At 43.3% G+C, this 12,371-nt stretch overlaps 1 protein-coding gene across 3 annotated transcripts; it reads left to right on the plus strand.

Annotated features, from left to right (window-relative positions):
- The first annotated feature begins 371 nt into the window (after positions 1–371).
- On the plus strand, positions 372–10,067 carry RGN (regucalcin). 3 transcript variants are annotated; one of them, XM_081197135.1, is made up of 7 exons: positions 372–530; positions 4,019–4,184; positions 5,290–5,472; positions 6,443–6,658; positions 7,409–7,540; positions 9,090–9,244; positions 9,782–10,067. In XM_081197135.1, the coding sequence occupies exons 2-7, from the start codon at positions 4,022–4,024 to the stop codon at positions 9,830–9,832; spliced, it is 900 nt and encodes a 299-aa protein (XP_081053261.1). In that variant the 5' UTR covers positions 372–530; positions 4,019–4,021; the 3' UTR covers positions 9,833–10,067. The 3 variants fall into 3 exon arrangements, with proteins under 3 accessions (XP_081053261.1, XP_081053262.1, XP_081053263.1); XM_081197136.1 differs by lacking the exon at positions 372–530 and adding an exon at positions 2,306–2,468; XM_081197137.1 differs by lacking the exon at positions 372–530 and having other exon boundaries at positions 4,001–4,184.
- Positions 10,068–12,371: the final 2,304 nt, after the last annotated feature.

Genomic DNA, 12,371 nt, shown 5'->3' on the forward strand with positions numbered 1-12,371 from the left:
AATTCTTTGGCGATCAGCCTTCTTTATGGTCCAGCTCTCACTTCTATACATCACTACTGGGAAAACCATAGCTTTAAACTATATGGACCTTTGTTGGCAAGGTGATGTCTCTGCCAGAATATTACTTTCCTCCCTTTCCCCCCCTCTATGGCTCTGCATTGAAGCGCTGCATCCTGAAGCTCAAAACAGGTTCAGGGGGGCTAAGCTTGCCCCACACATTTCCAGATATTAAAAGATCTTGTGCCACCTTCCTAGTCTCTTTCTCTCCTGCTCCCGCCTCTTTTCTTTTTTAAACTTCCCTGCTTTCCCACCTCCCTATAGCAGAGGATCAGGCTCCAGTTTTTAGCCCAAGGCCGCCAGCGGGGGAAGAGTGTTTTGCAAGCATACAAAAAAAGAGAGAGAGAACAAGTTTTGTTAGCTAAGCTTGCAAGGGGTAGCTGTGCCAACCGGGCCTTCTTTCGCCGCTGCTTTCCAAAGCCAGCCGTGAGCAGAGCCGCCCCCCGCCGAATCTGCCCCCTGCAAAAAAGCTGGTGAGTCTCTCTTAAGGCGTAAGAAACATCAACAGGCACCGAGTTCCCCTTCCTTCCTCTTTCAGTATCTCGTGGTGGCTGCCGGGAGCGAGCGCGACTTTTTCTCGATGTAGAAACAGGGCCCAGCTAAAGGAATCCGAACTCTCTGCTTTCCGATTTGCCCGGGATCCGGGTTCAAGAATATCTTGGGAATGCTACTTAAAAGAACGCTGCGACCCCGAACTCTGCGAAATCAAGCTCAGTTCGACGCTCCCGCGTTGTATCTGTTTGCTCTTTCGATTAGCCTGCAGGCACCAACCCAGATTATAATCTCCACTGAATTCACAAACATACCTGGGAAGGCCGGGGTGGGGTGGGGAGAATCTGCTTTTTTAAAGTCCTGCAATTCCCCAGATCGTTTGCTCAACTAGCGAGCTAAATCAGCACTGCAGATAACTTTAATTTTAATTTAGCAATGTTGAATGAGCACAAGGGATGCCTTCGTTGCATATCTTTCGTAAGAAAACGTTTCTCTCAAACCTGGCCCTTGTCTGACAAAACATTCTATGGCATTTTAAATGTGTTTGTGGGAGTGGGGTTATTGGTTTGTTTTCGGATTTTTGTTATGTCTTTCATGTTCTCATTTTGTGTTTTTACCTTGCAAACTGCCCTGCGATCTTTGGATGAAGGGTGGTATACAAATTTAATAAAAAATAAATACATTGTTCTTCCTCTCCCCATCTTTTCCTCACAACAACCCTTTGAGGTAGGTTGATGGAGCAGGACGAATCCAGGGTTACCCGTTAAGCTTCATACATGAGTCTGGATTTGAACCCTGGTCTCCTAGTCTAGTTCTTAACAACTACACCACACTGGCACTCCCATTTTTACCTCATGTTTTAAAATCAGGCCTGTTGACTATTACACAGAGATGTTTCCTTAATTGTCTGCATAAGCTTGGCAAGATAAACATCTTGGGCATGATATCCTTGTGGGAGAGTGGGGAGATCGCAGAAGCAAAAGAGGTTTATTTAAAAAATAAATAAATTAAAAACCACATACACCCCATATCCTCCACTCAAAGTCATTGGAGTCAAAATCACAACCCTATTAAAACCAGTGGGTTTTTTTAAATTAAAAAACAACAACAAGGTGCCAGTACTCAAAAGCTTGATAAAAGTGCTGTGGGTGCCAGCACAAAATGGAAAAGGCACGGATTAAAACAATAAATTAAATAGCAATCCAGTTAATGCATCTGGCTGTGGTCATAATTTTATTCTTGGTAGCACAGGGTACATCTTGCTTTAAAAGTTCCCTTGTACTTTCTGCTGTGCTCAAAAGTTCTCCACCAATAATTGATTTTAGTGTAACTACTTTTTGAAACGTGTACTCTGTATATATTTGCATGTAGCCATTTTTTCCTTGGTAACAATGGGCACGCATCTTCATTTCTTTTTTTAAAAAAACAGCAACACATTTTGCATGCCTTCCATGGTGTATAATGTTACTGTTGCGGTTAAAACACACTCACTATTTTGCATGTTTAGCGTTGAACATCTGTATTTCACTAGCATCAATGCATATTGCTTTCTCCTCCACCCGGATCCCTCTCTTCTGTCCTGCCTACATTTCTGGGGAGAATGCTGATGATGTGCTATTGATGTTTGCCATACTTATTAGTGCACTCACACAGAAAAGAACTATACTCAGCAGCAACTTGCTAATGTTTGACTGTGACGATAGGCGTTCTCATTAAAGATTAGCAATGCTGGGTGCTATAAGTTTGCTGACAGTGGGTTTTTTTTTGGAAGAGTAGATGGCTTAGACTCTAGTAGCAAGGAAACTGAATGGAGCAGCACCTTTAGAAACTGAACTTTTCTCGGTTGTAGTTCACACTGCTGGACATTGTGACTGGGATTTGACTGAGCTGACTGCAAACAGGACTTCTTATTCGATTCTGTAAGAATGCTTATTTCTTGTGTCTTTCCTCCCAGCCCCAATTGTCTTTTTTATTTTTTTTTAAGAGTTGCTTTCTTGAAATAATTATAGTTGTTAATGTCTGGTTTGCTAGGGGAACTCTGAAATAAAATCTTGAGGCACCTTACAGCCTCAAGAAATGTAATTTCTTTTGCTCTGCAGGAAAAATATAATTGCGGCTTTCACTAAGCTGCCGTGCATTGTGGGTTCAGGCATTAGTGGTTAAGTGGAGCCTGTAACAAATTGTTGAGTGCATCTGTTCCAAAAGTCCTTTTCCTCAGGGATCCTGCTAGCCTGTCACAGTTGTGATGAGCCATGGGATGCAAGCAAGCACATTTACTCCTCACCCCTCTCAGCTTCCCATTTTTCTTTTCAATTGAAAGGCAAAATTCTGGGATTCCTGATGTCTTCATTGACTCTGGATGGTTTGCTTCTTTTTTCTTGCTCAGAATACCCAAGGTTGCCCTGAGCATGTTGATAGCTCCTTCTTCATTTCCCAGTGGTCAGGTTTTGGCTCAATTTCTATTGGCTCTCACTCTCTGAGTTTGATATTAGAAGGAGTGATATTTGGCAACACTGTGCAGACCTGTAAAATTTGCGATCCGAAAAGGTGAGCAAAGCCCACAAGCTGTATATTTTATCCTGTCACTTGCTCAACAGCCCTCCTGATGTTTTGTAATCTCAGGCAGGCTCCCAAAACGAGGAACATAGTGGATCTCTGACTGAGCATAGCCAGTGGGTTGAATTTGGGTTGCCGAGCAGAAATCGTTCAGTCCTGATATGCATCAATCCTGAGCATTTACACACACAATTCTGAAAATGCTTCTTTCGCTCTTCCAAAGTCTCGTCCTTTAGTGCAACTTTCTGTCTGTGACAGAAAAGTCTGAATGGATGCTTAGCCCCTGGGAAGGTGCTTTTGGGAAGCTTGCAAGTAATGAAGGGTGGAGATGAGGGACTTGGGCAACTTTTATTGTTTGTTCTTTGTATCTGGCAATGAGAGGTTTCTGGGCCATAGAGATTCCTGGTTTTATTTACATCATTGCCAATAGCCATTGCTAGACCTGTCCTTGTGAATTTGACTAATCCATTTTAAAGCCACCTGAGCTTGTGCCCTTACCTTATGGCAATTCATTTCATAAATTAGTGACTTTGCATTGGTCCTGTGCAAAGTCTCACTTTGCCTGGAATATAGCTCTGAAGAGAGGCTAGAGGTCCAAATGGCTCCAGGTCCCACTAGCTTATAACTTTTAGAATAGGTTCCTCAACTTGCTTTTTCATTCCCGCTCCCCTTTTATTTGTGTGCCATCATCATGCCTTTGTGGACTGTGAGAGACTTTCTTCCTTGTGATTTTAGAGCCGCTCTGGGAATCTTTTTGGCTAAAAAGTGGGCTACAATCAGCTCAAGGTAAGCGTGTTTCAACTGTGGGGGAGAGTAGTTCACATCTGGTTCCTGTTCAACTTAACTTGACTGCAGGTAGGAACGAAGGGAAACATCCTTTGCCTTCCTTGATTGCTGCTTCTCTTCCCCAAAGGCCATGTCCTCTGTAAAAGTTGAGTCTGTTGTGCAGCACAACTGCAAACTTGGAGAATCACCCGTTTGGGAGGAAAAGGAAAGTTCGCTTCTCTTTGTGGATATAACCGACAAAAAGGTCTACCGATGGAATTCCCTTACCAAGGAACTGCATAGTGTTTCTGTAGGTAAGGAACAGTTTCACAGTAGAGTATTTATTTCAGAATGATCTAAAAATTAGATGATTGGCGGGATCATCGTGTGACTTTTACAAGCTACATGGGAGGAAGAAGCGCCATAGGTATGGTTTTCCCATCGACTTGTGGTAGGATAAGCCACACTTTTGGAACTATTCCTTCCCATACAGCTCTTAGGACCAGTTCCAGCACTGAAAGGTGTCTATTAAGTGTGAAATTTGCCTACAAACCAAACTCTGTCTGTTGCATAGTTCACAGATTATGATAAGCCAAACTGTGGCTTACTGTGAATGGGCAGGCATGCTGGTGCCTGCTGCTCAAATCATGCTGCCCAATGCATTCCTTTCCAAAGCTGAGAGGAAACAAACCAGAAGTTGTCTTAGTGCCACATGTGAACCAGCACTCATGGTTTGCCGGCCGCTGTTTTGTTTCCTCCGGCTTTCAAAAGAGAGGAGCGGTGCAGTGCAATTAGAGCAGCACACACCAGCAGGCTGACTTGGTTCACGGTAAGCCCTACAAGTTTGGTGGGAAACATTTTCCAGCCTGAGGGCCACATTTCCTAGAGGGCAACCTTATGGGGGCCACATGCTAGTGTTGGGTAGAGCAAGGGATTCTGTTCTATTGTTTTATTTGCAAATTTAACAAGGAGAAGAAAAAGAAAAAAGGTGAAACAAAAACTTTTGTACAGTAGGATTACGTTCTAGCTATGCAAAAGTTTCTGGTGCAGCATTTTGTAACTGATGCTTCCAAACTGGGCAACTGCATATGAATTACACTACAGTAGCCAAGTATTGACTTCCAGTGTAGTGTCATGGACAGAGGGTCAGACTTGGCTTTGTTGTGGCTGTGAACAAGGATATTTAATTTTATGTATTTTACGTATTTTGACCAAACTGCGGGAGGCAGTGGAAGACAGGAGTACCTGGCGTGCTCTGGTCCATGGGGTCACGAAGAGTCGGACACGACTAAACAACAACAACAACAATTTTACGTATGTGTTTATTTACTGCATTTGAAAAACAATAAAACAATAAAAAGTTGTCCAAGTGGTTCACTCTCTTTTCTCCCCCACCCCAAAACATGGTTTCCACTCCAGGTGCTCCAGTGAGTTGTGTGTGTCTTCGCAAATCTGGCGATTACATGATTACCCTGGGAACCCAGTTTGCAGCTTTAAACTGGAAAAATAAGTCAGTAACCACCATTAAGCACGTTGACTTGGATAAATCCAATAACCGGTTCAATGATGGGAAAGTGGATCCTGCAGGAAGACTGTTTGCAGGTAGGTTTGGATGGCCATCAGTCCCATGCTTGAAGATTTCCAGCTCGTTTATTTGTCTTAAGGAATTAGGATCCTTCGTTGTGTATCACCCAACAGTAGCCATCAATCCCAGTTCACAGAACCTTGTACTGAACACACGCCTCTCTCCTTTCCCTCAGCTTCTTCTGTGTTGCAGCTTAGTGTTTCTCTTGTTCCATGTGATTACTTTGCTTTGACAAATAAATATCCCTAACAATTCAGAGCACAGTTTTCATGTCACTTAACCTGACTTGTGCCTTTGAAGCAAATGGATCCATTTTTTGTAGCGAGGAGCCATTGATAACTTTATCTGATAAGGTTCTTTCTTTCTTTCTTTCTTTCTTTCTTTCTTTCTTTCTTTCTTTCTTTCTTTTATAGTCACCCAAGTTGGTGGCCATCACTGTCTTATCAGAGCCAATTCCGTTGTTTACTCACTATGTGAAGAAGCAGGGCTTTTTTTCAGCCAGAACTCCGGAACTTTGTTCTGGCACCTCTTTTTCTAGAAAAATAGCACCATACTTTCTTCTACTGGGGGTTGTTAGGAGACCCCTCTTTCCTTCACGGAGCTACAATTCCTGGAGTAGTTTCACAGTCAATCCCTCTCCCCAGGGAACTCTGGGAATTGGAGCCCTGTAAGGTCAGTAGGGGTCTCCTTCCTAACAACTTCTAGCACCCTTAAATTCACAGAACTCTTTGAGGGAAGTCACGACTGTTTGAAGTGGTATTGTGGTGTTTGAAATGTGTGGTGTGGATGTGGTGTATTCTTTAATTTCAGTGAGGCTAGTCTGAGTAAAATGTAGTTGAACACTACCCTGTGTCCTGAATCTTTGAACATTCAGCTTCACTGGGTGGAATAATTAAAGAGGAGACCACCCACTGTTGTGGTGCTACATCTTTGGCTGTCTATTGTCTTTTTAGGATACTTTTAACCTGAATGTTGTGGTCCTTGCAGGTACAATGGGAGAGGAGATTCGGCCAGCAGTGCTAGAGAGGCAGCAAGGTTCCCTCTACACCCTCTTTCCTGATCACTCGGTAGTGAAACACTTTGACAAAGTGGACATCTCCAATGGTTTGGATTGGTCGCTGGATCACAGAACCTTCTATTACATCGACAGCCTTTCGTACTCGGTGGATGCCTTCGACTATGACCTGCAAACTGGAAAGCTCTGTATGGCTGCTCTTGTTATTTCGAGATCCTTAAAATAAAAACTTTTTCCCCAGTGCAGTTGTTTTGCTGCCAAGCACTGAGCAAAAGTCTGTACCTGTTATACTGTAAGAATATCTCACTGCATCATTCTAATAATACCTGTAGCTGTGAGTCAGTTTTGGGATAAATTGTCTGGCTTTAAAATGACCTGTTTCAGAAGTTTAAGCCACAAGTATATTCATTAGATAGGCAAAATGTGATAGTTCGATTTAATGAGATGTGCAAACTGGGGCCATGACTATTAAGATAGAAAGTTGCCTATACTGAGTCAGACCACTGGTCCATTTAGCTCATTTGATTATATTCTGCCATACAGTATTTATATAATATTCAGATATGTAGCACAGACTAATATGGATAATATAAACCTGACCTAGAGGTAGGTTTTTGTTTGCTTGCTTGCTTGTTTTTACTAATAGCACAGTCTTTCTGGAACTGAAATCTAGAATGTATCAATGATGCCAGTTCTATACTATGCTTCGACACCACTTCTAGGTGCTTTTGCCTGAAGACTTTTGGCTTCTCCTTTCCCTATGCAGTGCCATTTCAGTGGTAACCCTTTATCAACTTCTTGGATGGATCCTTTCGTAGTTTTTCTTAGCTTTCTTCAGGTCCATGTCTTGTGGGGGGCGGGGGCGGAAATGCTAACTTGGAAGGCATAGCGTTTAAAGTGTGATTAAGTCCATAATGTGCGTCAACTTCTTTCTGCAGCTAACCGAAGGAGCGTTTACAAGATGGAAAAGGAAGAGAGTATCCCTGACGGGATGTGCATTGATTCTGACGGAAAGCTCTGGGTGGCTTGTTACAATGGAGGAAGAGTGATCCGTATAGACCCCGAGACAGGTAAGCAGTTGCAAGGTGGGAGGAAGAAAGAAAAATCTCAATTAAAGAATCTCGATGATCCCTCTTGGGTCCTTTCAGGCTCCCATGGAAGACTTTATTGCATGCTCTTTTTGATGCCCCAATGCTCAACACGTTGCATACAACCCTGTAGTGTTGTTTTTCAAAGCGAATTATGTGATGAACAGCTCACATATCTCTCTGTGTGGATTGCATCCATTCGGCTGTGTATGCACCATACATTCAAATCCTGGGAACTATAGTTTAAGGGTGCTGGGGACTGTAGCTCAGTGAGGGGCAAACTACAGTTCCCAGGATTCTTTGGGGAACCTTTGCTTCTGTGGAGCTGCTTCTATGAAGGGGGCAGCCTGCAGCTCCACGGATGCAAGGGGAAATCAAAAAGGCATATTAACCCCTTGTGTCTAAAGCAGCTCTTGTTTTAAGAACTGAGCAAATGTAAAAACTACATAAACCAAAGTGCAGATTCGTGTGTTTTTTCAAAACTGAGGACTGAGTGCAGTGGCAGAGAATTTGGTTTGCCCCGGGTTAAACCCCTAGCATCTCTGATTAAAAGCATCAGGTAGGAGGGGCTGGGAAATACCTCACTTTGCTTAAGAGCCATTGTGTCACAGGGTGTGTTCACATTCCCCCTAGCTGTTCACATCAGAATCAGAGTGGCTTCATTAGTGTCAGATTCTGATTTCCGTCTGTGTACACAACCAGGAGGTGTTGACCAGGGTGGGGACGTTTTTACCCTATGCCAACGTGCAGAGAGCAGCTTAAGGACTCTAATTGGGGTGAAGTTGGCTTGAGAAACAATGCATCAAACCGTAGTATTTTGTAACAAAGTGCAAGGTGCATATGCATTTAGGATAATGGTGTGTGAACAAGGATTTAAAACCCAGCAGTGGAAACACAGTTGAGTGCACTGTGGGAGAGAATGGACACACAGTCATAGTAGGCCACACTGGGCTAAAATATGGTCCAGTATTCTCCACATTACAAAAGTTTCTCTTCCATACCGGCAACGATCATAAATTCACATAAATAGTATATGAATGCTGTGTAACAGTTGAAGAAATTCAGCTGAAATGTGATGGAATCCCAGTAAGGCAATTTTGTTTAATCAACCAATACAATAAACCTATTTGTTTACTTTCTTATTTTTGCATTAAAAAAAACATAAACCTTCTTCAAAGTCTATGCTGCAACTCTGGAGCAGACATCCATTTCAGGGTTTTGCTTTGTTTTGTTTTAAAGTGATAATGTTACTTGCATTCAAGACTTACTCTGCTTTGGCACTGACCCATTCTGTCAGGATTCTTGCAGGTCTATCCTACAATTATATAATCCTAGACATTACAATGTTTTTAATAGGGCATTCTTCAGATAGTAATGCTTATTACTTTAATTACTTCCAAATATGCTAAGCAAGCCCTGTTTTATGGGGAAGGGGCAGCCCTTCGAGTTGTCCTCCAAACACTAAATTGTGGGGTGGGGGACACACATTGATCCTCCGCATAACCCCCCCAAAACTGGTATACTTTAACAGGAAAACGTCTCCAGACCGTGAAGCTGCCTGTTGCTGAAACTACTTCCTGCAGTTTTGGTGGAAATGATTATTCGGAGCTGTACGTCACATCTGCTAGCCAAGGATTGGATGAGGCCTCACTGTCAGGGCAGCCAAAAGCTGGCAATGTTTTCAAGGTAATTGGATGGTTTTCAGCGCATACGAAAGGGTCCAGTGCACTTGAGGCCACACACATGTGGGAAAAGGGTTGTAGTTTGGTGAGAGAGCATCTGCCTTGCATGCAGAAGGTTTTCCAGGTCAGCCCTCAGCACCTGCAGGTAGGGCTGGGTAACACTCCCCGTCTGAAACCCTGGATAAACCCTGCCAATCAGTGTCAGTACTGAGTTCTATGGACCCAGTTGCCTGTAGAAGACAGCTATGAAAGAACAGGGTGGGAGAGAGAGGTGTTTGGTGCCAGGCCAAACCTATAAAAAGCTGTTGTTTATTTTATTCTCCTGTGAAATATATGCACTTTGCATTTAGAAATGCAATTGCCCTATATACTTACATATGATATTAAGATGCAGGCAAGGATTTAGAGTTGTTGTTGTTGTTGTTGTTGTTGTTGTTGTTGTTGTTGGGTGGTGCTGGGTACTTTTTGAGTTTATAACCAAAGGCACATGGGGGATTTTGGGTTGTCATATTTATATCCTTCCCCTCATGCTTTTTAACAGATCACTGGCCTCGGGGTGAAAGGAATCCCGCCAAATTCATATGCTGGCTAACAGTTACTCTCAAAGGCACTCATCAAGAGCAGGAAAAAAGATTCACATGCATATCTCTTTCCTGACGGCTACAGCAAGATGGCAGCCACAAAAAATCAAGCTAAATAACCTCCAAACATTTAATATAGATTTTGTATTTTGCCAAATTGGCCTTTTTGTTAACAACTGGGGAAAAAATGTTTTCTTCTCTTCTATGAAAATCGATTCTTTCCTAATAAAGACTGAAAGGCATGCAGGTCCCGCTTTCTGAACACAATATGTTCTCAGGAAATTGTTTGTTAGGCGAGTGCTCACATAACGAGCAGACAATGTTCATGGATTCCTAGGAGAACATTTCTAATTCTATTTTCTCTGTCTCCATGGTTTATTACTAAAATGGTTGCAGCCAACCAGTGAAAGGGAGACAAAGTAAAAAATCTGATTTGTTCAATCCCTCTCCCCACTCCTTCCCTCCATGGCTTCTGCTCGAAAATCGCTGTTGTCAACCAGCAAAGCAGAAACAAGTAAGGAAGTGGGCAAGCTCTGGCTGTTCGGATATCTGAATCAGCCGTGCATGTAGCAAGGTATGGTCATAATTCTTTAGGCTCGGATAACTGAATTTGCCATCAGAGTGTTCTGATGGCGGGAACTTCTTGGCTTGTACAACTGTGTTTTTTCCTGCCTCCTGATTTCCTCCTGAACAATATGTGGCTGTGCCATGACGGTTGCCCAGTGTCTCCTAGTAAATGAAAATCGTCAGGTTCCTTGTTTAACTCCACCAATTGCATATCAGTTTTGGCTGTGTAGCATTTCTGAAAAATATCACACACCTGCTTTGGCCACGAAATATCGTTCATCTGTCTAAAACATGGATGTAGAATCCATGACTGCTGGACTACAACTCCCATCATTCCTGACCATTGGGCATGCTGGCTGGGCTGATAGGAGTCATTCCTGTTTAAGGAGAAGAGTTAGTAGTTCTCTGGTTGAACCTTGCATTGCAGGGGGTTGGACCAGATGACCCTCTGGGTCCCTTCCAACTCTATAATTCTATGGACCTCTACCACACAGCCTATCGGTTTGTGAGTGAAAGCACATTCATGTTCTTCCAGTGGAGGTTGAGGAGCACCTTGGAAAAACTAAACCAGATTCATCTGCCACTCTATCACCATGTAGCATTGACTCTTCACTCAGGATATATGCAACATCATTCTAAGGGAGGGACAAGGGTCTTCCTTGACACAGTCTGCATTGCCACTGGCAGGTAAGGAGAAGCAACATCCTAGCCCAGAGATCATGGTTCCATGCCTGAACACTGACCAACTGGGCACAAGAAAGGGCAGGACACTGGAGGAAACATTGACTGGCTATCACCCCATTGCAGGGGAGTGTGTGTCCATTATTTTGGGAGCGGGTGGACAACATGCACACAAGAAGATACATGTGTAAGGGTTAAGAATGCCTACATATATAGTTCTGTAAACAAGTGTACTCCTGATAACAAAGGTTTGGGAAATAGTGTCCACCTTGGTAGCCTCTCGTTTCCTGAATTACTTCTAAATTATACATTATATCAGGGCTGGGGAACCTCAGATGTTGCTGGAATAAAATGATCAGCCCTGACCATTGCTCATACTGCCTGCAGCTCATGGGAGTTGGAGCCTGACCACATCTAGAGGACCACAAGTTCCCCATCCCCGTATTATACATTCCGTTAAAAAACAAAGCAGGGTGCTGGTGGTATTTAATTTGGCTCCATGGCATAAGGGAAGCAGGGTTAACTCTGCTGTCACACAGATTCCGATGTGATTTAACTTTGCAGGTTGTAGTTTGGGGAAGGGGCATTTAAGTTGGAGAAAAAGATCCCCTGGGAAGACCTTTCACTCAATTACATAGTCCACATCCAGATCAGAGGACCCTGTGGTTGCTATTGGGGGGGGGCAAAATATGTAGCTTCCTGATTTGTTCCTACTGTAAAGATTCCTGGGAATCCACAATCCAAGGCTGCAGGAAGCAAAGCTTGCTTTGAGAAGCACCTGCCAGTCATAACTGAGCTTGGTTTGCTTTGAACTCATTGTAAAGGAGGAAGAGGACATAGGAAAAGGAAAGGTTGCTGCGTTTATCTCTGGAATGGGATGCGGGAAGGTTGAAAATTGGATAGATGTCATGTAAGCAACAAGCCATTTACCTTCCTGCTAGAGTGGTACCTATTTATCTACAGTAGTACCTCGGGTTACATACACTTCAGGTTACAAACTCCGCTAACCCAAAAACATTACCTCGGGTTAAGAACTTTGCTTCAGGATGAGAACAGAAATCGTGCTCTGGCGGTACGGGGGCAGCGGGAGGCCCCATTAGCTAAAGTGATGCTTCAGGTTAAGAACACTTTCAGGTTAAAAATGGACCTCCAGAACGAATTAAGTACTTAACCCGAGGTCCCACTGTACTTGCACTTTGATGTGCATTCGAACTGCTAGGTTGGCATGAGCAGGGACTGAGCAACAGGAGCTTACCCTGTCAGGGATTCAAACCGCCGACCTTCTGATCAGCAAGCCCTAGG

This window comes from Podarcis bocagei (genome assembly GCF_964188305.1).
Source record: "Podarcis bocagei genome assembly, chromosome: 6".
In the NCBI taxonomy this organism is placed as follows: Eukaryota; Metazoa; Chordata; class Lepidosauria; order Squamata; family Lacertidae; genus Podarcis; species Podarcis bocagei.